The sequence below is a fragment of the Hermetia illucens genome, chromosome 2 (assembly GCF_905115235.1).
Source record: "Hermetia illucens chromosome 2, iHerIll2.2.curated.20191125, whole genome shotgun sequence".
In the NCBI taxonomy this organism is placed as follows: Eukaryota; Metazoa; Arthropoda; class Insecta; order Diptera; family Stratiomyidae; genus Hermetia; species Hermetia illucens.
The window spans coordinates 122,154,356-122,182,049 of NC_051850.1; the positions used below are offsets into that span (position 1 = coordinate 122,154,356).

Sequence of the window (27,694 nt, forward strand, 5' to 3'; positions counted from 1 at the left end):
CAGTTTTTAACGACCGACAAAAATGAAACCGGCATTATCTTCATCAATGGTAACGACCTGCTGAGAACTGAGCGGTGTAACCATTTCGGACCAGCGCTCTCAGCCAATGCAATGGTGAACTACGATGTGGGTTTCAAGTTTTTAGCGGAGGGTGGACGTCACAGCTGAGGCTGCCTTTTGGTTGGAGGCCTGTAGTGTGCATTTCCCATAAACAGTTTCTACCTCATGAAAAATATCAATTGGAGGTTGCAAAACATGATATTGGAAGAGTTTTCGACATAGTAATCTGGAATGGGTCTCATTTTGAAGGGGAGGCGTCAGGCCACGCGGTAATATGTCCAACATGTTGTAAAACCATTCACTACTACCATGAAAGCCCTAGTACAATTACTTTATGGATATACTTCGTACTGCAATAGTAAGGTGAATGATTACCCATGGGGAGATAATCTGGGCATATAGAACCAAACTCGGCACAACAATCAGGGACCTATAAAAACTAAAGAGTATATCTTGCGTATGCATTACTGGAGAAACGAGGACATGCCCAATGGCATCCCTGGAAGTCCTTCTGGGATTAACTCTTCTTCATTTCCGCATACAAAAATAGGCGAGGATGGCAATTTTCAGGATTTTCTAGGGTGTTAGCATGACGGAAAGCTCCTTAAAACGGTATCCTGAATTATTGGTATCAAGGAATAGGATGATCTTCTTCTTTTTCTTTAGCCCTTGTCCCGTTCATAAACGGGGTCTGGCCTTAACTGGATGTAACCGTGAGGCTTTCAAATCACCATCCAGCGTATCAAGTCAACGTTGTTCCGGTCGACCTTTTGGTCACTTACCATCAACTTCGATGTTCAGATTAATCCTGGGAAGTGAATTCTCGTTAGCGCAAATTACGCGACCATACCATCGAAGACGCCTTTCTCGCAATTTTTCCACGATTGGTGCAACCTCATATTGATGATATCTTCATTTCGGGTGTGATCAAGGTGTGTTACGCCACCAGTCCAACGTAACATCTTCGTCTTCATTACTGCAAGATGCCGCTCACTGTCTTTTATAGTCGGCCAACACTCAGAACCATGGACCTCTCCGGTAAATTTTAGACTTGAGACGTTTATTGATGCGTCGATCACAATGAACACCAGTTGTGGAACGTCATTTCATCGAGGTTGCGTTAACGCGTGAAGCAATTTCACAACGCAGTTCTCCATTGGCTGATAGCATTGATACGAGATATTCAAATCGCTCAGTTATAATGCCTGTTTCATGAGGATCGGGGGTAAGAAATTCAGTTTTCTTCAGATCCAATCTATATTGTATGGGCTGATCATCTCATTTTTGGACAAGCTGCTCGAAATCATTTTTGCTAGCAATATATAGGGCGTTGGACGTTCGATATCGCGTGCGAAAGTACCTACAATCAGAACAAACAGAAGTGGTGAGAGGCCGCTTCCTTCATGAACATCGACAGAGACACCAAGCAGTTTTGATACACCCGCCATACTTCGAACTTTACTATTCGGATAGTAGGAGTTCTTCTGGAACTAGCTGTTGTCGTAAAGCATACCAGATGAGTTCGTGTGGCATACGGTCAAACGCTTTCTGTAGATCCAGAAATGCAATATAAAGAGGACGATGCTTCTCACGATGTTTTTCCATGAATAAGTGCGCTGCGTATATTGCGTCATTAGTTCCGCAGTTCTTGACAAACCCAGCTTGATTCACAGTTATTTTAACGATCTTGCGAATAGGGCAGTGAAAACCGCGTCCGAAAAGCAACCGGATCGGACGTTAATTTGAACTTTCTGCTGGACTACACTTCTTTTTTCATATTGGAATTGTGGCATTTTCTTCTCAGTTAGATGGTGTTCTACCTTCCGCAATAATCCGATTGAAGAAATCAGTGTTGCGTCCCAGGTCTCCGCTTTCCAGATGCGATGTACTCGAGTCCTGCTGCTTTCCTCGATTTCATTAATTTTATTGGTTCCTCAACTTCAGTGACGCTGGCAGATGGAATGTCAGAATGAAATGTCGGCAATGATTGTGGAAGTTGAGGATGAACAAATCTGCTCGAAATATTCTCGCCAAATATCCTTTGCAGCTCGTCGGTCGCAAGCAAGATATCGTTCTTGTCATTAACGCAACAGAAGTGTTCGATATACTGTATGTGTTAGTTTCGACTTTTGGCAAGTCGATTCAGATTTTTACCGCCATCCCGAGGGTCCAGTTTGTGGTAAGGATATTTGCAATGGACCGGTCGGGTGACAGCAACCGCTTTCTTTGCTTCCCGATTGGTATTCTTATAAATTTGCCAACAGACTTCCTGCTTTATTTTCACTAATAATGGAAATCACCTCTATATTGCAATCTAACAAAACTGCCAAAGGTCGTTTTTGAAAAAAAATCTGTATTTTTGAAATTATCTGAACTGAATGAAAACCCCGCGCCATATTATATATATAACGTCATAGCTCGAGCCAAGAAACTTCAGTAGCCCGGCAACTGGCAGTTACTCATAAAAATATAAAAATATCAAAATTAATTTTCCCCGCTTTGCTGTACAAATAACTCCACAAAAACCCCCCAGAAAGCTTCTTTGGCTGCTCTGAAAGGAGATTTTTGGGAGAAGTGGATCAACATCGTCCAACGGAATCGAGTTTCTTTGTCAGGTTTAAATTGTGAGGATCATTTCAATGTGAGTTAACCTTTTTTGAACTTTAACTCCAACCTCCAACGGCACGCTCAAGATCACTCTCCTCTGGGTTCCCGGGCATAGGAACATAGAGGGAAATGAGCGGGCTGACGGATTGGCCAGGCAAGGCTCTGCTCTTGGCAGTCCCTCGGGGAATACAGTCGGTGTTCCACTGGCGGCTGTTGGGGGCCGAGTCTACTCGCACTACCTAGCAGCCGCGGGCCTGAGATGGCGAAGGCTTACAAGCTGTGCCAAATCAAGGAGAATTTGGCCCGCTTATAACATAGCCCGATCACGAGAGCTCCTGTGCCAGACGCGTGCAAATGCATTCAGGATTACGGCGGTCTGCACGGGGCACTGGCCCATAGGGGACCATGCCGCTAGGCTCGGCTTACCCTACAACTCGCATTGCCGAAGCTGCGGAGAAGGAAGGGAAACCCTCATGCACTTTCTCTGCGATTGCCCAGCTCTGGCTCGAGTCAGGCTGCGGACACTGGGTAAACCATTCTTTGGGGACCTCAGTGAGATTTCTAGCTGCAGGGTGGGAGAACTGCTTTCCTTCGTGAATGCTACGGGCTGGCTCTGAAGATCCGAGCCAGCTGGACTCTGCTTCCCTGTTCCTATAACAACAGTCAACTGAAACTGCTCTGTATCAGCTGACAGAGGTACTACGGGACGCCATTGAAACAAAAGAAATTGCACTGTGCGCGTTTTTGGATATCGAAGGAGCATTCGACAACACATCGCACACAGAGATACAGGATGCCCTGAGCCGCAAAGGAGTGGGAAACACCCTGGCACTCTGGATGGGCAAAATGCTAGAAAGCAGACAAATAGAGGTACAAACAGGTACAAATTCTATTATCATGAACACCACTCAAGGCTGTCCACAGGGCGGAGTACTATCGCCGCTGATGTGGAGTATGGTAGTGGATGAACTCCTGGACGTGTTAACTAATACTGGAATACAAGTCCAGGGCTACGCGGACGACATTGTTCTAATCTGTAGGGGCAAATATGAAGATACCCTATGTGATAGAATCCAAACTGGATTAAGGGTTACTAGTGCCTGATGCAGGAAGGTGGGACTGCGGATCAACCCAACCAAAACCACCATAGTACCATTCACTAGGAGGCGTAAGCTGGATCACCTGAAAGCCATAACATTACATGATATGGAGGTGAAACGAGAAACAGAGGTCAAATACTTGGGAATCACGCTAGACCAAAAATTACTCTGGAAGACACATGTCGGAAACACTTGTCGGAAAGCCACGAGGGCTCTGATGACTTGCAGATCCATAGCAGGAAAAAAATGGGGTTGTAGCCCGAAGATACTACTTTGGATATATACTGCAATAGTAAGACCAATGATTACCTATGGAGCGGTAATCTGGGCAGAAAGAACCGAACTCAGCACACAAGCCAGGGAATTACGTAAGCTCCAAAGGCTGGCTTGCGTGTGTATCAGTGGGGCAATGAGGACATGCCCAACGGCATCCCTGGAGGTCCTTCTGGGATTAACCCCTCTCCATCTGCACATACAGATGCAGGCAAGGAGATCAATATTCAGGATGGCCGGTAGCATGAGTGAGGCGGGGAGCTGCCTAAATCGAAGGAAGATTGATATCCTTTCTAGACGGTATCCCGAATTACTGATACCGAGGGACAACATGACAACGAGGTTTCACTTCGATAAGAAGTTTGAAATACGTTGGAGTAACAAGGCAAACTGGGAAAGCGTGGCTGCGACATACGGCTTAAACCAGCAACTGATTACTTGGTACACTGACGGATCCCTCACAGCAGAGGGAGCGGGTGCCGGTGTCATTGGTCCAAGGAAAATGTACTTTGAGCCAATGGGCAGGTACACTAGCATATTCCAGGCGGAAATTTACGCCATAGACAAATGTGCCTCCTTTAATCTGCAAAGGAACTACAGGGGGCAGAACATAGCTATTCTCACCGATAGCCAAGCAGCGATCAAGGCACTTAGGTCCAACCAGGTGAACTCTAAACTGGTATGGGAATGCCTTGAGAGACTGAATACACTCGGCTCGTCCAACAAGGTCTGGATACTTTGGGTTCCAGGCCATGCTGGGCTGGAAGGCAATGAGGCAGCGGATGAACTAGCCAAGAAGGGAGCAGGGATGCCTTTATACGGGCCAGAACCCTTCTGTGGAATCGGAAACAGTTTCATGGCTATGAATCTAAGAAACGAAGAAAAACGGTTGAGGGAACTATATTGGGCGGGCCTACCAGGGATGGAGCAGTCCAGGGTGCTTATTGGGGGATACGAACCCATGCGCACAAAGGATTGCTTAAACCTCACCAAAAAGAACCTCCGAATCATAGTGGGAATTCTCACTGGTCATTGTCGGCTGAACTACCACCTAGGGAAGCTAGGGATATCTACGGACACTGCCTGCAGGTTCTGTGAGGAGGAGGACGAAACCTCTATGCACGTCCTGGGACAGTGTCCAGCACTTGTGCAAAGTAGGTCGATACATCTGGGAGAACACTTAATACCAGATGCAAAGCTGAAACTTCTGGAAGTGGGGAACATACTAAAGTTCCTAACGGTTACTGGCCTGCTTGAGATACTATGATCAACAGGTACACTATAACCAGTAAAAGGGGCACAATAGTTCTTCAAGGACGCGGTGCGACTTTCCCTTAACAAAATAATAATAATAACAACAGTCACGGTCTTAGGAGTTTGTGGCATCAAAACGGCGCACCAATGTGCTAATTGGGCTCCTCGGAGCGGCCACTGATACCTACCTACCTACCCTAACTCCAACCTTAATTGGTAATATACGATTGCGTTAGAATTTCGTGTCACTATTATTCAAATTCAAATCAAGTCACAAGAGAAGAAATACTACAGAATATTCAACCGCCCCAAGGTTCGAATCCCGCTCAGTGCAAATACATTTTGTTGTGGGATGAGTATCTTTCAAAAACGTACGTTCTACCGCCGTGCAGGTAAAAATGTCAGATCTTGCTATATAGCATGTTACCATTACTGCCGAAACATAAAGTAACTTGAAGGATTGTCCATTCACGCATCAATTTCCCACTTTCCTGTTAAAAACTGATTGAATACTTGAAAAGTAACAAGTAAAAACTAAACCGGATGTTTTCACGTAGATGAGATTCAAATTGCTCCCTCGATGACGTCACATGAAGTGTTAGCCAATCACTACGTTTTCTTTTCCGCCTTGTGAGAATTCAATTTTTAAACCATTATAGTTAACAAATGAGCGGTCCGAATTGGTTTTTTTTTTAACGAAGGAGTTATGTGGCGGACTGTCGTAGGTGACTGCCACGCTTTCAGTCAGTGACCTTCGGCTTAAACCGGAAACTGATTATCTGGTACATTGACAGGTCTCATACAGGGTAATTGAAATAATGCAACTCTAACCAACAGCCGGGTATGTATTAAGGCACTTAGCTCCAATTAGGTGAACTCTTAACTGGTATGGGAATGTCTTAATAATACGCTTGGATCGTACAGTGAGGTCAGAATACTCTGGGTTCTATGCCATATTGGGTTAGACCGCAATGAGTTAGTGGATGAGCTGGCCAGGAAGGGAGCGCTATGCGGATCAAAATCCTTTGGTAGAATCCGGAAGAGGTTCATCGCCATGACAGTAAGGAACAAGTAGTTTCGGTTTAATGGGCTTTACGGGGCGAACTCACCAGGAATGGAATGTGTGTGTTTGCGTGTTTAAGGTTGGGGAGAGCCTCTGAGCACTGAGACCCTAACGGCCCATTGCACTCAATATCCCTGATTTCCGCTAGTGATTTGAAGCTACGCACTGAGATTCGGGCATTCGCTTACAGGGTGGACACGTATCTTCTTGGAGAATCCTTACTCTGAACATATGTCTAGCTAGCTTATGGCTAATCAGAATGCCCACAGTCCTGTAAGTCTTTCTGCTTTCCGCAAGAAACATTTTGCAGTATGTTTGTTAGGTCCTGACAAGAAAAATTTTGTATTTGGCAGCATTAAGGCTCTGTCATCTGCCATTACGGGAGGCTTTTTCCCAGGTTTTGATAGTAGCATTAGCCAATGCTACTGACTCCCCATGGGAGAAATTGAACCCTCTTTTGCTGCTATCCGAGGTTTAATTTTCCTCTATATCATAGGTAGCACTTACCAAGAGAAGTTTCACCGTATTGAATCTAGAAATGAAGTGATCGAAGGGACTGCTAAACGCCCTCAATGCGATGCGCCTGCCCTTCAACCGGTCGTCCATCATTGAGGTTGCTGCCCTTAAGATCGCATACACTTCACATTACTGCTGAAATACTCTCGCATATCATGTTCTGTTTTTGAGCCATCGGTGTAGAAGATCGCAGTATGTCCTGCTACGCGTTCTTCTTGTTCGTCCCAGTTTTGTCTAAGTTTCAGGATAACTTCATATCTTCTACTAAACAGATGTATGAGGATCCAAGCATCAAGCATCAGCAAGTGTGATTCAGTTCTCCGAATGCTCTGTGCCCTTACGTCCATTGTTTCCACACAAATCTAATAGAATTAGTTTATGGACCGGTCTTATTGCAATGCTCCAAATAAATAAATCCAGGAATTTGCAACTGCACCAAATGTCGTGCTCATGGTACCGGTAATGGCCAGACACACACCATCTTTCCCCAAAACTCCGAAGTCTACTTTCGTTTTCATATCTCAAATTTGACCATAGCAATTTCCAAAACCTTCTGCTTGCAATAGGCTTGCTGAAGAGAATATTCTAGCGGCCATCATCACTGGCTTTCCGAAGAGGAGTGTAATGGTGCCGAGGTCCTGGATGCTGTTAGTAGGAGAAAGATCCGATAGGCCAGGAACTTTCCTCACTGTTCCTGAAGGTGATATTAAAAAGGTTCGGGAACCAACGGGCTGCCGGCTCTACTACTGACTACTGCGACCGTCACATTACAAGTGTCGGCTCCAAAAACCATTGAAGGGGACGTGCAGCCAACGGCATTTTCATCTGCTTCATAGACGGGGTGCCATATTTCTCAAATAAATTTGCAGCATTATTAAGCGTCGTTGTCAGTCGTCGGATCAATGGCGGCAAAACATATATATAACCCATACAAGAACCATGGGTTGTTAGTTGTATGCCTAGTTGTATGTGCCGCTCCTAGATGATGGTTTCCATACACCTTCTAGCTATCTTGGTTAACGATATATGTGATGACACCACAACAATCATACTGACCATACACAGCCAACAGGGAGACAAGTAGATGGATTGCACTGCTTATTTCCCATATGACGTAGACGAAGTTCTCAGTGGAGCATTCATCAGTGCTAAGCAATATTCCAAAATTAATGGCATGGGAATAATAATAGGATGAGATATTAACGCCAACAATATATGCTGGGGACGTTCTAACATCAACGCAAAAGTATCGAGACTGCAGACCAAATTGGAGATTGAGCGACGCGATCCCTGGGAAACGCCATCAAATTCATTGGTGGAATTGAGAAAACAACGCAGATGATCCAAAGTAGAATGAGAGAAGGTATCGAAGAGAACTGTCCACTCATGATCCCAAAGAATGGTAAAACATTATGGTAGAGTTCGTATTTGGCAAACCAGAGGAGAAAGACAAAGGTCCGAGCTTTAAAGTCAGATTCAGAGGTACGCAGAAAGCGATGTAAAAACGGCAAACCATTTTCTTCAAGTGCACTTCCCAGGCAGCACCCAAAATCTCTTCTCAGGGCCGAAAGGTGGATACAGTCCTCAACCGAAAGATTGGATTTTTCCATGCAAACCAAGATCATTAGAACGAGTGAAATGCGCATTCAACTCGTTTCACAGATACCGTACAAGTTTGCGAGTCCAGATGGCATTATTCCTGCTCTAGTAATAGTGCGAATGTCTGTCCTGGGCCTACATATTCGGAATATATACTCTACTTGCCGAGCACACGCTTATATTTATCCTCAAATCAGGGAAATCTGCCTATAAAGACGCAAAAAACTTCCGTCCGGTCAGTCTTACTTCCTTCCTAAAAGGATCGGTAGATCGGTTCATAAGGGATACATACAATATATCCCTAGGTGGCCACTTCACTGTAGGCAACATGCCTATCAGAAAGTTAAATCCACGGAGACACCACCCCATGAGCTAACGGAAAAAACTGAGAAGACGATGCCCGATAAAGAATACACCTTGGGTGCATTCATAGACATCGAAGGCGCTTTCAATTATGCCTCATTGGCGGCATTTGTAACGCGGCAAGATATTATCGAATCGATCCGCTGTTAATCACTTCGATTTTTTACATTCTGGAATAGAAGAAGATCCAGATATTGGTCGGAGAGAAGTCTATTGAAGCAGCATGTCTTAAGGGCTACCCCCAGGGAGGGATTCTCTCCCCGCTTGAACGCAACACTGCATGTAATCCACATTTGCAGTCTCCATAATGGGCTCACGGTGAATGCTCGGAAGACTGGACTTGTTCCATGTAGTTATGTTCACTAGGAACGTCAGGTGGGGCCACTACACCTTAAAAGAATTCAGAAATCCAGCTGGCACAAACAGTCAAATATTTAGGAGTTCATATCGACTCTAAGTTAACTGGAAGCACCATATCCAGGAACAATACCAGAAATCATTCAGATTGGTCTGATACTGCAGGATTGTGATAGATAAAAACTTTCACCAAAACGGATTTATTGGATGGATACAACCATATAACAGCCATTTTGATGTTTGCGTGGATCATCTGGTGGCCGAGACTGAACTTTGTTAACAGCAGGAAGCTGCTGATGCAGATTCAGAGGCTCGGTGGTCTTAGTGTTACTGGAGCAATGAATAGTATGTCGACCGTAGCACACGGAGCTATTTGGGGAAAATTGCACGTATTCACGCAGTCGAATGGAAAAATTTGAACTTCTGCCGGCAGCCGAAAATCTTGGTGAAGAACCCGGGGCAGATCCCTCAAGAAAGACATGAAAACCCTAGCACAGCTTTTAACGGGACACAGCTCCTTAAACTATCACATGGAAAAATTGGAGTGGTGCTTTCGGCTATATGCAGCCAATGTGAGGAGGCCCTGCACCTGGTATGCAGCTGCCCGGTCGCCTTAGATCTCAGACGAAGATACCTTGGTAAAGTTGTCTTCAACGAAGACCTCTGCCTCAGGCTCTGGAGAATGTTCTCAGATCCGCGAAAGCGTGTGAACGTCGTAAGCAGGAGGCCATTGAATAGGTGATCTCCGATGATAGTGCGAAGGGTGTTGCAGCACACATAACTTGTTCGGTTCATTGCCTTTTACCGCAATGCTACGCAATTTCACACCCATATCTATATCATATATGGTTATACATGAATATACGTTAAAATACACCCTCAGCATGATGAAAAGCTGTGCATTATCAAAATGGTATGAGCTCACATAACAAATTTAAACTGGAAAAACGTTAGTGAAAAATTATTATCTGCTGTCGAAACATTCAACTAGGTGTCGAAACCACCTGCTTCATTCTGAGACATCTCTTCTGCGATATCATTTGTGCTACGGTCATTTACATATCTTCCGCAAAATGCTTGCCAAGATATGCTTCCCTTGCAATTTGGCAGCTCTTCGACTGGACAATGAAATGATATAAAATTCTATCGCAGTCGCAGTATTAATTCAGATCGAAGTTTCAAATTATAAAATGTTAACTGACATTGAAATGATCGTAACAACATAAACCTGACCGCACAGAAACCGGTTTTCGGCTTTCAGCGGGGGTTTTGTGGAGTTATTTATCCTTTGTAACATTTTGATATGTTCATAAGCAAATGGGGAGTCCATTGCTGCATTTGATGGTGCAGCAGAGCGTATGCACCCATTCAGAAGGGATATCGCATTTTGCATAAAACATTTTTCTGTTTTCGGTTAAATGCCTTCTTTGGAGCCGGTTCCGTCTACGCTTTTCACTATAGGTGGGTATAGGGGAAGGTTCCAGCAAGTACAATTTAGTCTGTAGTTCCTCCATCAATGCGAATCCCTATATAGAGCTTATGTAGTTGTATTTCAATTTGATGTCTCTAAAAGTCCCTAAAATTGCAAAGATCAATCGTAATTCAATACTTACTTCCTGGCTGTCTGTTACATTTCGATCATTATAATCCTCCTCGGAGTCGTTGGCGATGGAGTTGAAAAATGGATCAATATATCCTATGCAGATGCGAGGCTTTGCCACTAAAAAAAGAGGAAAAATCAATTCATCCAAATACAAAAAAAAACTTCGTTCTATAATCAAATCTTTTCCAGTAACTCACTTCCATTCACCCGCACTACGCAACCCAAGAGAAGCACCAGAAGCAAACGTCTCGATATTATCCTTGAATGCATATTGAAGATTTCACTATTCATTTTCAATCCGGAAGACTCTGAATTTCGTTTAATTTTCCTCTCACGATGCCTCAACTTCCACAGGGAAACAACAATTTGTTGCTAGACCGGCTAGTCGTCCGTAGACGCCATCAGCAACAGCTATAGGAACTCTGCAGCCAGCATTTATTAGTTCTTCGATACATTTTCAATGTCCTTTGCTGGAATTTTCATTGAACTGCTCGGGGAGTCTTTGTTGTTGTAGCAAATGGCCACTCGCTTGGTGGTTCGGCGGTCTTGTTGCCCGATTATGTCAGGATGCCTTGCATAATATCGTCTAGTTTGTTCTCCGTTCGCCGATTAGAATCTCCCATTGTTGTTCGGAACTGCAAATAAAAATTTATTGGGTTGTTTTATTTAGCATTGCTTTTTATTATAATGGAGCGTATGCGGGTTTTGAGACATATGGCAGACGAACGATGTGTTTGGAGTCGTTTGGAATTTGTTTGGTTGAATGACACCGAGAAAGTCCCGTGTAAAAGTGAAAATTAGTATTCATAGTGGGTAGCGGCTACCGTATGTACAAGAAGGCTACGTGAGACTTTGAAGGGAGAAACATCAGGGAAAGAGTGGGAAGTGAAGTTCAAGCCAATTAAAAACCTTTAGGGAGACCCGCGCCCAGAAGAGAGTAATGTTTTGAAGCTGTTTACAGGAGTCAGGAATACTGGCGGAGCGTTTAGTTTTCTGGGTAGACCATTTTCGACTGGTTTTTGCATAAAAAAATTCTAATCCAGTCTTTAATGAAATTTCACTTTTGGATTTCTGCAGGTATCAATGTTTTCCGATTTGGATGGTTAGCGTTTATCTTGTTTCAAATTTCTTCCATCATAGTGTTTTGCGATATAGCTCGAAGAACCATGCAAATTTTCAATGAACATTAGATTGCTGGCATTTTGGTATTCGCTGCTGACTTTTTCTCAATAGAAATGCACATGTGGTATCATCTCGAATATATTCACATGCGTGTTGCATAATCATGCTAGCTGGTATGAACAATAAATACATAGATTGGAAGCCGTCTTATGAGCAAATTGTAATAGGATTTGTCACAACCCCTTATAGACTTCTCATATCATCACATTTTTATGGAACTTTATCTCAGTTGTTCCTCGTTACACTTCTCACTTCGGCAAACGAGGGTTGAATTGTTAATCAAAACGCATAAAGCAAACGAAGATTGAGTAGATAGGATCTAGCTAGAATTTCAATGAGTGCATGTTATTAATAGTTATTTGCATTCAATTCTGTATAACGAACATGTTTGCGCATGAATGCCCTCTGAATAGCTATTTAATTGAGTGTACTTGCAAAAAAACACATGCACTGGCAGCTCAAAAAGTTTTCAATACAAGCTCGAACGGAGTGTTATTGTCTGATAAGAAAATTAACCTTTTCACCTCATATTTAATTTAAACCGACGGGAAATTATTCAGGCAACGTCTTAAATTTGCTTATACAAATAATCTGTGTTTGGACATTCAAACACAAAAGATTTTATGGTAATTAGATCGATTAAACGAACGATTTTGGTAATCTAGTGAAATTATTTAGCTCAGCAAGTCCACGCAGTCTAGCATCTATAGCCATATACGAGAGCCTGTCTTCATTAAATCTACAAAAAAAAATAAATATAGATGTCTGCTTTGAGAATCACTTTGGAATTTTAAAAGAAGTATTCGCGTTTATGGTGACATTTAAAAGTAATAAAAATATCGTTCCTGGCGCCGCTGTTATATGTAGTTAATGAAGCTGAGGATCGAATGGATAAGTTTAAATATTCATGGCCGGTTTTATCTTCACACAAATGTGATCATTGGAAAGGCTGTAAAAAAATTACTACTATCAAATAGAACGTATGAGTATGTTATTTCAGGGTTTTGCTGCAAATCCGCAAACATTGTAGTTAGAATAGAGGAATTCTGTGCAACGAGGACAAACTCAGCATATTCTGTGGTTTGGCGTATGCAACTAGGTTAACCGGTTACCAGATTTTCTAAATAACCGACATTAATATTCAACTATTTTCTGAAACAACTGAAAGCTGTTTGGTATAAAACAAAGCCTTATTAAAATTTAAATCTGTCACTCCCAATTTACTTGGACACTTCTAAATCTATCGTCGCGAAATCGGGTGAGAATATATGTTCTGTCAACCATTTTACATGTAATGATTCGTATGATTTTGTGCTGAGTTTGCATGTGATGGGTGAGCGTCAGATCTAGAATGGAATTCGCACCCACTAAAACCATTGCTCCGCGGGACCATCGTTGTTGTATCCAGCGTAGAGCGAGCGCGTCGAAACCCAGACTGGCGCCCCGATACGCCATTTTTGATGATTGTAATAGTCTGTTGTAGATAACTCTCTCCATAATCTTCCCCATTGTATCCAACAAGCAGATGGGGCGATTTAGTGCTGTATCTTCAGGTGGCTTATTACATTTACTTTTTCTACTGAGCAGGGAATTTTTTTCTTTTAGACCCACTTCAAAGGTTTTAGCGAAAAGGTCAGGCCTGGTCTTCACTGCCAGCTTCAAAGCTTTGGAAGAGATACCATCCAAATCGGGAGTATTATTGTCTTCAATTCTCCTGCGCATTTCTCGCAATTCTTCCTCAGTAAATGGAAGTATCACGTACTTGTTGAGCTGGAGCACCGTTTGCCTTTCCCTGCGTGATGAATGATGAGGAGCCGGACTGGCAGCAATTGCTTTCAGACGGCGGCGACAAATCCTTTAAGCCTACGTCCTCTCGCGTACAAAATCAGAGGTCCGGTACTCCGGATACCTATTGCCATGCATCGATGGTCTACACCCTCTTTACCTTTGCACAGTATGAAATTTAGATCAGTTCCATCGTTCTTGCTGATATGACACTTTGCATCTGCTACTTTGCTTCATTCTGGCATTCGCACTAGGAAATGCGATGTGACTGCAGCCAAAGCATCTGAAGCACCGTTTCAATGACATCAGCTCCCCAATCAGACAAATAACCCAGCCCACCTTCACTCTCATTGCTTACAATACCGTGAGTACTGCCTTTACGGCTAAGCTAACAATGGTGGTTTGTGCCCTACTATATATAGGCTTTCCTTGGCGCTTTTACCGCTGATTCTTGGTTGAACTCTTTTTCCCCAGGTCTTGTGAACCTTCTTCTTCATAGTGATCTCATCTATGTCCTTTCAAACTATAGTGATATTCGGCCTGCTAACTCTTGCTTGCAGTCCCTGTTTTAGGTAATTTCGAATTTAGGCTCAAGGATTTGTCCACGGTTGCATTGTCAGAATTTTTGAGCTCCAACATAGTGCACTCTTTCTGGGATCGTTTAACGGGGCTAATTCGAGGGTCTACCTCCACTTTCCTGTGAATCTAGCCTATAACCTTTCACCTCATTTAGAGATGATGATAACCTCCGGTCGTATCTCTCCTTTTCCGAGGTGCCCCCTTTCTCTAGGCTTCCACATCCCCCGCTTCACCTCATTTAGAGGTGATAATAACCTCCGGTCCCATTTCTCTTTTTCCGAGGTGCCAACTTTCTCTAGGCTTCCACAGCCGCCGCTTCGTTAGCATTTTCAGCTGCTCTCCTCGCCTGCTTCATTTTCTGGGAAGTTAAGTTCTATGGGGGGCTATGTGCTCAAGCGTATCGAGCTTCTTCGGAATGGGTCCACCGATCGAACCAGTTGTTGCCCCTCCCTTATGCTTGTAACATTACACATTACACACCAAGGTTTCCACTACTGAGGCATTGCCGTTGTTCGATATTGACTGCTGAGAGCCCGTTTGTCCACTTCCACCTTCGAAGTTGGGTTTCCGTGGTCCTGCATTCTAACTACCCCCCCCCCCCCCTCTCTTTTCTTTCATATTCGATTTTATTTCTGAATATTTTTCCCAGTATCTGAATTGCTCAAGTGGGTAAAGCTCTGGGCTGTCGTAGCGGAAGGTCGCGGTTGAAATCTCATTGTTGGAGGAGAGGGATTTGCTATCGTGACTGGATGTCGGATTCAAATCGACTCAGCTGTGCATGAGGGCAATAATATCAAGGGAGTGCAAAATAAATTTTCTTTGATATGGGTACAAAGTAAATTCTTTTTAATTATCCTTGAACAAACTGACGAAGTTTCGCCTGTATATTTTGGAGACGATTATCTGAAATCTATTTTGACTTGGGAAAAACCATCTTATGTCGTGAGCTTCACATAGAATGTTTAGAATAGGAACCGGCCTGTCAATCATATCCAGAAGATAGTGGACTGATCTCCACAGTTAGTGATACGTACATGTGAATGCCCATGAAATATCCACTGAGCATTCCCTGATTCACACGGAGTTACCCGCCTCATGGAAGATGTGGCAACTCCATAGGGAGCGACAAATGGGAACATCTAATATTTACTTTTTTAGCTTTTTTCAGTAAGCGAGAAAGAACAATTATCGTTTGTTCGGGGTGAGCCAAATATTTATGTACTTAAGGGGGTCATCCTTCCATTCTTCCTGAGTCTAACATCTCTACTAGATTGTGGTGTTCGATCTCTACGTTGAAGACATCGCTTAGCCTCAATCTCTCCTCCATTCTGTGAGTCCTCGGTTGTAGTAGGGTATTCAGGACAGTCTTGAGGCTCATCCAAATCGAAGACATGGAAGCAATTTATATAGCTACCGTGTTCAGTAAGGAATTGGGAGATGTGATAATTCAATCCCCCCTACCTTCGCTCGACTTTTTATTAATGCATGGGAATCGCCCCATCGTTACTGCCACCTCCTACACAGCAAATTTGGGATTCGTTCTCCTTATCTGGCAGAGGTAATGCGCCTGATTGAATAGGAGATCCGAAGGAATCATTCGCCCTCAGGTATTTAATAATCGATATTTTCAGTATTGTTCACCCTATTATTGACACCTTAAAAACGATTGCCACCAGACCTAATTCTACCATTCGTAATCATGACCAAGCGCTTCATTTTACAGTCCTAATACGGAATGTCCCTGTCCCTTGCAAATACTCCTTCTAGTATGCAAGGTTCAAATATGCTTGTGAACCTGGCCTTAGCAGCCAAATTGAAGGTTTTATTTGGAATCGCGTCCAATCTCGGAATCTTCCTTATCTCCTCCTGCTTCCGATGTTCCAGCTTTCCTCTTGCCCTTTGACAAAGCCTCCTCGCTCACAGACATAATGATTTCAACATCAAGCTTTACTGATTCCACCAGTAGTCTCGTTTCCTTTCGCGATGCAAATTCTGTCAGAGTATTATAGTGTGACATGCCTCACTTATCCGCTGACAAAGTCCCGGTAGACAAACCAACAATCTAGCTTTTTTACTATCAGCATTATGGCCCATTGACTGGGAGTGCATACATCTCCTCTGTGGTTCGATAGGCAGTATAGTCTCCGAACAAGCAGGTTCACCGACGACGACTTTCAAGTGAAAAATTTTGTTTTCTTTTGTGTTAGCAAATAAGTCCTGGGAATTTTTGCAAACTTCAAAGGCGCATTTGATTATCTAGGTTGGTCATCTGCCAGAAATCAGCTCTGTAGAAGATCTACTTCCATGGTAGGAGAGCATTCGTCTAAAGTGAATGAAGTGCAGCTTCCCAAAGGGATCTATCGTAAGTACAGCGGGGTACTGAGTACATGCACATCGTTAGTGCGTGGACTCTTCAAGTCGGTGTCGCGGTCTCAAGGGAAAAACCATCGCGATATTGCTTAAAGGTGACTTGCATCATCCGCTACTTGTTAAATTAAATAGAAAGAATTTGAAATACCCGGAGAAAGTGACATACGTGGGAGTCGCAATCGCGGAACGTATATCCTTCCGCCCGCTCAGGACGCCTTCAACTAAATTGGTGCATGAGGTGTGTGATAAGGTGTGAGTGGCGTCTAAGCAGGAGATCTGCTAGACCTATATATGTGGCTCTCTTTCTTGGATAGTCTATGAAGGTGCAGGACAGGCAACTGCTCTACGGCTTTCAAAGCACGGTTTCGGTTGGCACCAGGTATTGTTTGGTGTTCGTCCTCTTGATATAAAAAGTAGTCTGGCGTACCATGGCCTATAGGATCAAGAAGGGTATATATTTGCTGCAAACGGATTAAGTTAGGCGGAAGGATTAGGACTGGTTGCAGTCAAAAAGTTGTTAGATGGAAGTGTAAGATCTAAGTTAGATGGTACGAAACTGGAACAGTCGTTTCACATATGAGTACGCGAAGGGTGTCTCTGCCAGAGAATATTTTGTCGTGGACTTTGGGTTCAAGATAGATTTCCTCCTGAGAGATGGTAGCTTGAATGAGTTTCTCTTTTCGCGGAGCCTAGCCTCATGTGAGGGTTTTCTGTCCAGCGTACTATGACATCCGCAATCTAGACAACATGCGCGTTAATGTAGTGAACGGTATTTTTGATATTCTTGTCTTGATAGTCTTGCTAAATACACACAACATACACTTCAATGCGCTAAAGAATACGGCCATGCTTCCTTCCGGCAATGAAGGGAGTTTTTCGATGCTACTTCATCTGCAGAATGATGGGCAAACGTACATAGTGCCGTGTGTATTGTATTAGTGTTATTTCGTGACATCTTATGTCTCATTTTGTACGTAGAGTGGTAGTTTACTGGCGGTCCTCTGCACCGGATTGATTCTAGTCAACCCGTTGTGGAGTGCTGTCCCCACGTGCTCCTGGAGGGCGATCAGATCCGAGCCTGTAATAGGACTCATCTGAAGTGCTCCTTGCCACAGAGTTTCACCGGAGGTTATCTGGTTCCATAAGAACTCGGGTGGCCCTCCGAGAGCATACGTTTCAGGAGAATTCGGGGGGGATATGCTCGGCTCGGTTATTTGCGGTTGGCTCCTTTGTGAAAGTGTCATGCTCGTTATGGTTGTGCAACTCGGGCGCCGTACTGCTTAGTTACGGCAAATCTGTTAGATAGACCTAGCATCAGTTGGTATACATAGATGATGAATTTGAACTCAGTATAAACCAATACTGCTGTACTAGTCAGGTTGAGGATGTCTAACCGATTTTTTACGGTTTACGGTTTTGTATAAAACAAAACCTACTAAAATCGGTTCAATATCTGTCTGTATATCTGTCACACGCACTTTTCTCGGAAACAGCTGCACCGAATGACACGAACTTTGCTGGGAAGATTGGAATTGTGAACGCCCACATGCTCAGTGTGTAACATCAGAACGATGTTCCACACTGAGCGTGTGGGCAAATAGGATCCCCATACATACAATAGGGGGGTGTTCATTTTTTTCCGCCGAATATAGTCATGTTGGGTATCAAATGAAACGTCTTCATTAGCACTTTTCGAAGCAGTCTCGATATTAAGTGTAAACGGGGGAGTGCTGGGTTCGAAAATGATCATTTCTATAAAGAACCCATACCGATACCGGCTCAAATTAAGTTACTAATAATGTATTTCTATATTTTCGGGAAATTACGTAGAAAACCCCTTCAGTATATTCTAGAATCATATAGCCTATGATAGAAAGTCTGATACTACAGGGTTTGGTGAAAATCCAACTGTTACTAGCAAAGTTATAGTAGGTCAAAGTTGTCTATTATGTATGTCTAAATTTACTGCAAACCAAAGCATTGAATATCGATATCACACTAAAATGAGTGCTCTGGTATACAAAGGGCATATTGCTAGCTATGTACAAAAGGCATGTTTTGCATCCAAATATACTTACAGGAGAACCCAGATTCCGGTTTTCGACTTTAATCTTCTGTAGAAGGTGGGAATAACGTCAGCAACGGAAGTTTCCGAATCGACAAGATAGTAAGTTGTTTAAAGTACATATTTTCCCATAGGGATCCGCGTATTCCCGTCTTGTTAGAGATTCTGAATTTAAACTATCTGCATCGATCGTCAAAGGTATTCTTCAAACTTCTGAAGTCTGTGTGTGTGTGTTGCATAACTGACATCAGATATGAGTATGCACATATGTACGCGTTGTACACATATTTAGCTTTCTTTGGTTTTCCGAAAACTCCTACGCTTTTCCATTTTCTATTATCTTGATTCTCAAAGAAATATGGTCTGTGTGCTAAGGAAAAACGTTTTCTACCCATTAATCTTCCCACTCCACTTTTTAATCGCCCCAAATATAAAATCCATATAAGCAAGCCAGACACAATCCATCATTTTAAATGCTTTCCGATTATGTTCCTTAAAAGGACTAACGTCTTGCCCATGATATGCGCAAACAGTTCTAGTGAAAAAAAATTCGAGTATACGAGCGAATCATGAATACGTGAACAGTCTAATTCCAGGAACGGAAACTGCGAAAAGATGGGGTCCTTCAAAAAATACACATCACAAGCAAATTGCATTCATTGGACTGCACGTAATGTAAATATTGTGGAAGTGATTTCGTGCACACCTTCCACTTCTCTATAATTTATCGATTTTTAGATAGCATGTCTCAATCAAAAGACGAGAGAACCGTACTATAGCGTAACGAGGAAGAATACGGAAAACGAGCCGGCAAGGACGACGGGCTAAAAAAGCTTGAACCTGAAAATAGAAAAAAATAGACATCTTGGGAAAAAAGCCAGCCGGTTTGCAGGGTTGAAAGGACAAAGATTTCAGAATGTTGCACTGGGATATTAGCACTGCTGCGGTTTTAGGGGCTGATTGTGTATTTCAGCGGCACTGGCAGCAACTACCGTACCATCCGGTGAAATGGTTGCAGGAGTTTTTAGATGGGGAGCGGCGCGTTGTTAGTTGGGATGGGAGGGACATAATTAAGTTGTCTTGTACTTTAGTTCTTCGGTTTATTCGCTTGCCTTCGCATAAAACATTGCTCTGTCTGACAGTTACAGTGAGATGCATGCAATTATCGCAACAGAAGTTCTATTTTTTCTCTTTTTTTCGTAGACTTGAATGAATACTAAAAACGCCATATATGCACAGCATACGCAAATTATGCATACGAAGGCGGATAATCATACTTTAATTCACACTAAAAGTGCCGTGAACTAACTCTTTCTAAACTACAACTACTCTATCAAGTTAATTACTTAATTCATCAGCGGAATAAACGCGATGTGTGCAACATATCACCGAAAATTAATCACTGCATTGTTCTACACTTTCTCCCCATCTTCCTCAGTTGAAGTAGAATTTCAAGTACCCTTTGTTATAATGAAATGCAGTAGCGTGATTTGCAGCCCCGACAAAATCCCTGCCGTCGTCGCCGTACGTTAAATACATTAAACAATTCATATGGCGTACAAGGCTAATATTACTGCAGCAGCCCCAAGGGATGAAAAAGTTTAAGTATGAAGCAAGCACATGTGAATATACACTGTGACTTTGTGAAAACTGCCGGGAATCAGCCAGACACCTGAAAATGTGCCGGGTTTCATTAGAAGCTTGTGCCTACCGTGAATGGAAGTGTGTATACGTAACTATGCACTATTATGCTCAGTCTATGCGTCTTACAAAAAAAGGACTCCAAGCAAAGGTAGAGGATGAAATATAACACGATGAGGGCGTTCCTCATTATCACGGTTAGAAATGGTCTCGACAACTATACTATTTTCAAGCAGCTCTGCTATTGAGTTTCCTACTCCAGTAAAATGAGACACATAAATATCGCATACAATATTGGTGGTAAAAGGCACACAAAGCTAATTAAGGGGTTTAAAATTATTACCGATCGCTCTTTAAAACGAGGTAAAACTGAGTGTTGGGAGCGTTTTTACGTTTCAAGTTAGCCTATCATCTTAGATGCAGCCCTTATTTAAGCCATTGGTAGTGGAAAGCAGTGGCTACTTTTATTCAATTTCTTTGCATAGCTGGCCGAAGCAGCGATGGTTTGACGACCCTGAGCGAGAAAATCCGGGCCCGAGGTTAAAAAGGGACCCATGCTGGAAATTATGCGGACCCTCTGTTATCCCTTTTGTTATCGAAATTTATATTTGGGGTCCTCCGGGAAAACTCTGGATCCCCCTCTTGTTAGGCCTGGGTAAACCAGATACAACAACTTCTAGACTACATCCAGATTAAATTTATGACCGAAAAAACCGATGATCTAGACGATCTGATCTCAATAATGAATGGCAAAAGGCTAAAGAAGAAAAGTACTTATACCTTTCAAATGTCTTTCTCATGTCTACACATCAATAAGTGAGAAAATGGCTTCTGGGCATTTTCGGTATGAACAGTTTTGCAGTTTTCTCAGGTACTAGGAGATTTCGGGTGCACAGTTATTGATAAGGAAGCGGTTAAGAATACAAAAGTCTATCAGGCTGCCTGTGATTTGAAGTATATCAGGCTATCCACTATAATATAACAGTGACATTTACAATACAGTGAATTCACATGGAAAATACATTTTTTACGTATTATAACTATCTTAATAATAATATTTCGAATTTCACTATTCTTTCTAGTATTGTTGCTTATATATACAGGGCGGCCTCAAATTGAATATGCAAACCTAAGAGGTGAATACCGCAACCGAAAAGTATTTTAATGCCACCAATACGAGATTTTTATCTGAAACTTTCTCCAAATTAAAAGGCTGCGTTTTTATAGAACTTTGTAATTACCCTTTTCGAGCAAGGGGCGAGGTGATGCGCTGGAGCTCCGTTGCCTTGAAAAAGTACGAGGAGTTTCACCTCGTGTACGCCGTGGCAAAAGAAAATTCACCATTGCATTGCTCAGAAAAGCAGAAGTTATTGCAAATAGCAACCTTTTTGCTACTTTATAATGCATCATTAAATACTTTCCATTCGACGGAAGGGCGTTAAAGGTCAACTCCTCGTCAACGATGGCGAGCAGGTGAAGAAGTGGAAACATCATTTTAACACCACTTTGAACCATAAAACATTCGATGAAGTTTCACATCATAGGGACCGCTCCTCTAAACTAAAGTAAAATCATTCCATCCATCAGTGCGCTCAAGCGGGCGTGATGGACTCCCTGTGGAACTTTTTCTTGCAATCTTTGCAATTTCTGCAGATAAAGTTACATATTTTAGAAATATTGTTTCTGCCAACCGTCGCACTGAACTTAATGTCTCTTGATGTATCAACAGCGTTAATCCGCTATCGCTGCCTTGTCCAACATTTGGAGATAACATCGTGTTGAGACTGACGTGTTGAGACCAATGTTGTCCATGTGTTCCTTCAAAACCTGGGAAACGCCTGCTGACCAAACCTCATCTCCACCTCGACGTGGCGATCCCTCGTAGTTCTTACTTAGCTAAAAAGTACAGACATGGAAGGATAAATTCGAGTCACCCGAAGCTAAGGGACAAGACAAACTGTGCCAACTAGTCTTCTAGGTTGAACACGAACTGCTATGCAGACACAAAAGGAACCTCGGACTTAATTAACAACATGGCGACAGACGCAGCGAAAGAAAAGGAACAAACGATTTTCGCATTATCTCATGGAACATGCGATCCCGGTACAGATCTAAATCTGGTCAACAGAGAATATTGGCAAGGTGGAGGTGCCGCCATCTGCAAACGACGGACAAACATTACCACTTCCAAGCATGGAAGAAACGGTCCGTGCAATTCATCGACTTATGAATCATAAGTCGCCGCTAGCTGGTGAGATTACAGTCGAATAGGTTAAATACGGAGGTTACCAATTGCATCAGCGGCCCATCCACTTTTGTTCAAGGTTTGAGACAATGAATCAACGCCTGATAACTGGCATCGCCATACATGCAGAAGTGGGGTGTAAAGTTTTTTCCCAAATATGGTCATTTGGGGTATCAAATGAACGGTCTCGGTTGGTACTTTCCGAAGCCGGTTTTAGTTTTGACATTTATTGGAAAGGTGGGAAGTGCGGGGGATCGAAAGTGATCATTTCTTTAACAGATCCATTCTCAGCAATTACCCAACACAATAATCTAAAAGAAATCTAGAAGCTACCACTATTTGGTGTCTAGGTTCCGAAATACCCCGCGTACCGATACCGGTTCAAATAAAGTTAATAATAGTATATAGTTTTAGTAATTGAATGCGAAACCCCCTTTAAGTTCACCCTAGCAGCAATGTAGGCTATAGCATAGAGCATCATCCTACCCAATTTGATAGAAATCGCACTGTTATTAACAAAGTTATAATAGGTCGAAGTTGTCGCTTCTGTGCAAATCCAAGGATTTGAATGTCACCCTCGATAAATTAAGCACATGTATATGCATAAACATGCCTGCCCACAGTAATTGATACTGATATATAAATAACTAAAAAAAGCCAAGAAAGGAAAACTAAAATGTCTTCACGGAACCCGCCATTCATATAAGTTCATCACTTTATATACTTATGACATCATACACGACTTATCATCATCAACGGTGCAGCAACCGGTATCGGTCTAGGCCTGCCTTAATAAGGAACTCCAGACATCCCGGTTTTGCGCCGAGGTCCACCAATTCGATATCCCTAAAAGCTGTCTGGCGTCCTGACCTACGCCATCGCTCCATCTCAAGCACGGTCTGCCTCGTCTTCTTTTTCTACCATAGATATTGCCCTTATAAACTTTCCGGGCGGGATCATCCTCATCCATACAGATTAAGTGACTCGCCCACCGTAACCTATTGAGCCGGATTTTATCCACAACCGGACGGTCATGGTATCGCTCATAGATTTCGTCATTGTGTAGGCTATGGAATCGTCCATCCTCATGTAGGGGGCCAAAAATTCTTCGGAGGATTCTTCTCTCGAACGCGGCCAAGAGTTCGCACTTCTTCTTGCTAAGAACCCAAGCCTCCGAGGAATACATGAGGATTGGCAAGATCATAGTCATGTACAGTAAGAGCTTTGACCCTATGGTGAGACGTTTCGAGCGGAACAGTCTTTGTAAGCTGAAATAGGCTCTGTTGGCTGACAACAACCGTGCGCGGATTTCCTCATCGTAGCTGTTATCGGTTGTGATTTTCGAAGCTAGATAGGAGAAATTATCAATATACACGACTTAGAGAGCAATAAATTTACGTGTAATGCGAAAATTTGTCCTTTTATAACGTTGCTAATAAAGGTCAGATCGAGTTTAAACTTTCCAGAATTGTGTCTCATATTATCGCCTATACTTTGTACTTTTAAGATGAACTTAAGGCGGTTTTTCAGGTAAATTTCTAAAATATGGTAATATACTACTATTAATTTTATTTTTGCTGATATCGGAACGGGATGTATTTTGAGGCCCAGATTTTATAAAAACGCACCATTGTGAATTTTTTCAGCTTTTCGGTTGGATAGGTTCTGAGAACGAGACCTCTTTGATTTTTTGGAGCACACATTTTGAGTCTTCACTCCCCTCCCCACCTAATATCAAAAACCACCTAATATCAAAAAGAGATATATAGAGAGCAGTCCCCACCCCCCATTCTACCAACGAATTGGAGGATCTCGGGATATCTGGAATTCCTTACAAAACCAGGCCTAGACAGGTCCTCAAGTGCTACAGACTTCAGCCGTTGGTGTAGTAATTGACCTGTGTGGTAGTTGTGCAATGCAGCTAGTTCGAAGGAAGTTCTGCATAAATAAATAAGGAATTTTTGCATAAATAAATAAGGAATTTTTGCATAAATAAACACAATATATCCGATCGTTGCAGAAGATGTGGCGAAGAAGAGCACTTTGCAAGGAATCGCGAGAAAGGCTCTCAATTTACAAGGATGCAGATTTTCGTTATAAAGCTCACACCGCAGGAAGCGGAAAACGCCCGCTGTCTAAGAGATCTCCAAAAGGAAAGTGCAAAGAAAATTTGTTCAGATAAACCTGAACAATTTCAAATGGCAGGGGGCGAAAGGGTACTGATATTGTTAGAAGTCTTTTCGTCACTGGACACTGTGCTAACTAATATCGGGAGTGCTTATACCTTTCGCAAAGTGAGGATAAGCTCGAGCATATCACTGTATTCCTAACCTGTTCAGTTGGAAAGCGATATAAACATAACGATCATAATGAAGAGGAGGATTATGATTAATCCGAAAAACATACGCCCTTCTCAGACGAAGCAATGCTGTTCAAAGATGTTTGATCTGAAAATCTTCATTGATATAGGTATGGAAAGCTTCGTAAAGCAACAGTCTGGCAGAGGAAGCACTTCTAAGTTTAAAGTGATAGGGCAGTGCCGAAATATACTGTGCTATCGTCAGCTTCGACATAAGAAATGATTCCAACTCTGGTCACGTGTATTCAGCAAATTGTTAAGGATTATGTCGCAGATAGAAACTCTATCACCTCTATGATCCTGGTGTAGGTCCACTCGCATATTTGGCATTGCCGGCGTGCCTCAAGAACCTACGTTGGCGAAGTTCTGTTTAGCTGATTACGCGCCAAATCGAAAATCATAGAAACAGTCAAAAGTAAGATCTGTTGAGTAACTTCTTCGCTTTTCTAATTCTGTTGCTTCCACTGTTTAGTATCTAAGATCTCCACATACATATTTAAGATTTCACTATAATTTACTTACTCCTACATGAAAATGAATTATGTCGCAATCAGAAAGTGCCTAAATTCATACGCATCATTGGGCTATAAAATTGAGAAATTGCAAAAACCAAAGACGATGACAATGTGATGGTCGAGTTGGTTGAGCTTCCTAAACTCGTTGTCTCGAGTTCGAATCCTGGTCGCCATGAAGTTTTGTGTTCATCTTTGTGCTTTTTTCGCTGCTGTAATCTTACTATTGGCACAGCATTGAATGCGATGATAATGAAACTTTAGCACAGTCTCGTTGAATATAAAATGAGGTAAATGATAATAATGACAACGAAGAAAGGGTATGGATGCCTTATAGTTCACAGAGGTTTGAACAGGAGACATTTCAAGCCCTTCCAGTCATATCCAGTGCTTCTAAGTCATTAAGCAAACTGTTTTTAAGAGAATAAATCAGTCAGTTGTCGAAATAGTTACGGATTTTCTGATGAAGTGTGCATTCATGAAAGCGTAGATTGCTTAGGAAGTAATTTATATCTAAAGAGTTACTTTTGAGCGCTTCAAGAAATTGGTCGCCAGCAACCAATATGATGGCGAACATCGTTCTTTACAGATTCAAAAAGATATCTAGAAAGTAAGCTATTGTGAGGCACAATGACAGAGTCATCTATAAAAGGAATGTTCTTTAACATGGAACCAAGGCCTACGTACCGGAAGTAACCTCCAGCTTTCAGGAAAGGATTCACTTTCTGAACTATTGCGCACTTTTAATGACAACCTCAGAATTTGAGTGGTCATTTCGGTTACACCGACGGAATAATTTAACTGGGAAAGTAAATTAAAGATGATTATCATAGTGGAAAGGAAAAAAGCATTTTAGATAAAAGATAAAAGTGTTTCTACACGGAATGGAGGCTCAATACCTTTAGAGGATTTGCATTTCCAGAAAAACGGCAAACTAACTGACCAATAAGCAGAAAATGAATCGTAATAAAGTCCTATTTGCAGAAAAAAGGGTTCATACCCTGGAAGAAAGTCAAGCGGATGCACTGTGGTATTCAAACGTTCATAACTGTAGACCTGCTTCGAATTGAAGGTGTTTTTGCAACATTTACTTCAACCACTTTCTCACTTTGACACCCATTATTAATAAACAATGACACCGAAGCACTTTTACCCTCGACATTGTGTTGCATTCAAGTCCCGAATTGTGTTCTCCTCCCTAAAGTCAATATTCTCCCCAAAACATCCCACCTAACTTTAGTTTGAGGAAACAAAGGACGTTATAGATTTACAATTTTCCCCCTTCTGGGGTTGGGAACGGAATAATCTCTAGGGTATGGCGCATACAAAAATGGGGATGAAATTTACAACGAAAAGGTCTCAAGTTGCATTGCATTTTTAGTGCGTTCATTTGCATCCATGTGCATGTGTATATTTGTAGCGATACTGCGGGGGGCTTGCTCGTTGAAGGAATAATGTCTTAGCCGCCCCGACAGGATATAAAATCTGTTTAATCTAGCTTCGGGGGAATAGGGTGGTGTGTCGAGTTGTTACTTTAGTTGCGTGTGCTGTGAATGAGTTAGTGTTGCCAATTCTTCATTCTTCAATAATTACATAAGAAGTAAACAATTGGTAAATTTTACGAGCTATCGCTTTTTATCGAAAATATCATGGAGACCTCAATGAGACATTTGGATATTGCTTTATAAAATAGGTTTCAATTTTGATGTAAATTATAAGGGAGGGGAGTGAAGAATAAAGATGCAGACTTAAAATGAAACTGAACCCACTCGCAGAAATCACCTAACCGAAGAATCATATGAAATTTAGCCGATATATGTTAGAATAATAAAATGTTCCTACTTCTTCCGAATTTACTAGAAAACTTTGCTAAGTTTATCCTAGTAGTACAGAATTTAATACAAGCTACAATATGTGGCACGAAATTGAAAAATTTGGTATAGATCCTACTATGTATTATTAACAAAGTTCTTTTTTTTCCAAATATAGGCATGCGGGGTATCAAAGGTCTCTATTAGTACTTTCCGAAGACGCTATTAATTTTGACATCGGTTGCAAACGGGAGGAGTACAGTGGTCCGGAAAGGGTCAGTTACTCCAAGCACCCATTCGTAGAAACTACCCAACCCAAATAGAAAAAGAAATATGGTGGTCCACGCGCA

At 42.3% G+C, this 27,694-nt stretch overlaps 1 protein-coding gene across 1 annotated transcript in view; it reads right to left on the bottom strand.

The window, feature by feature from the left end:
* LOC119650407 (bone morphogenetic protein receptor type-2) overlaps window positions 1–27,694 on the bottom strand; it is a 57,791-nt gene that overhangs the window by 20,611 nt on the left and 9,486 nt on the right. Inside the window, exons 2-3 of the mRNA XM_038053192.1 lie at window positions 10,993–11,430; window positions 10,806–10,912 (exon numbers count right to left, since the gene is read on the bottom strand). Coding sequence (XP_037909120.1) covers window positions 10,806–10,912; window positions 10,993–11,086 — 201 coding nt within the window. The 5' untranslated portion in view covers window positions 11,087–11,430. The remainder of the gene's footprint in view (window positions 1–10,805; window positions 10,913–10,992; window positions 11,431–27,694) is intronic.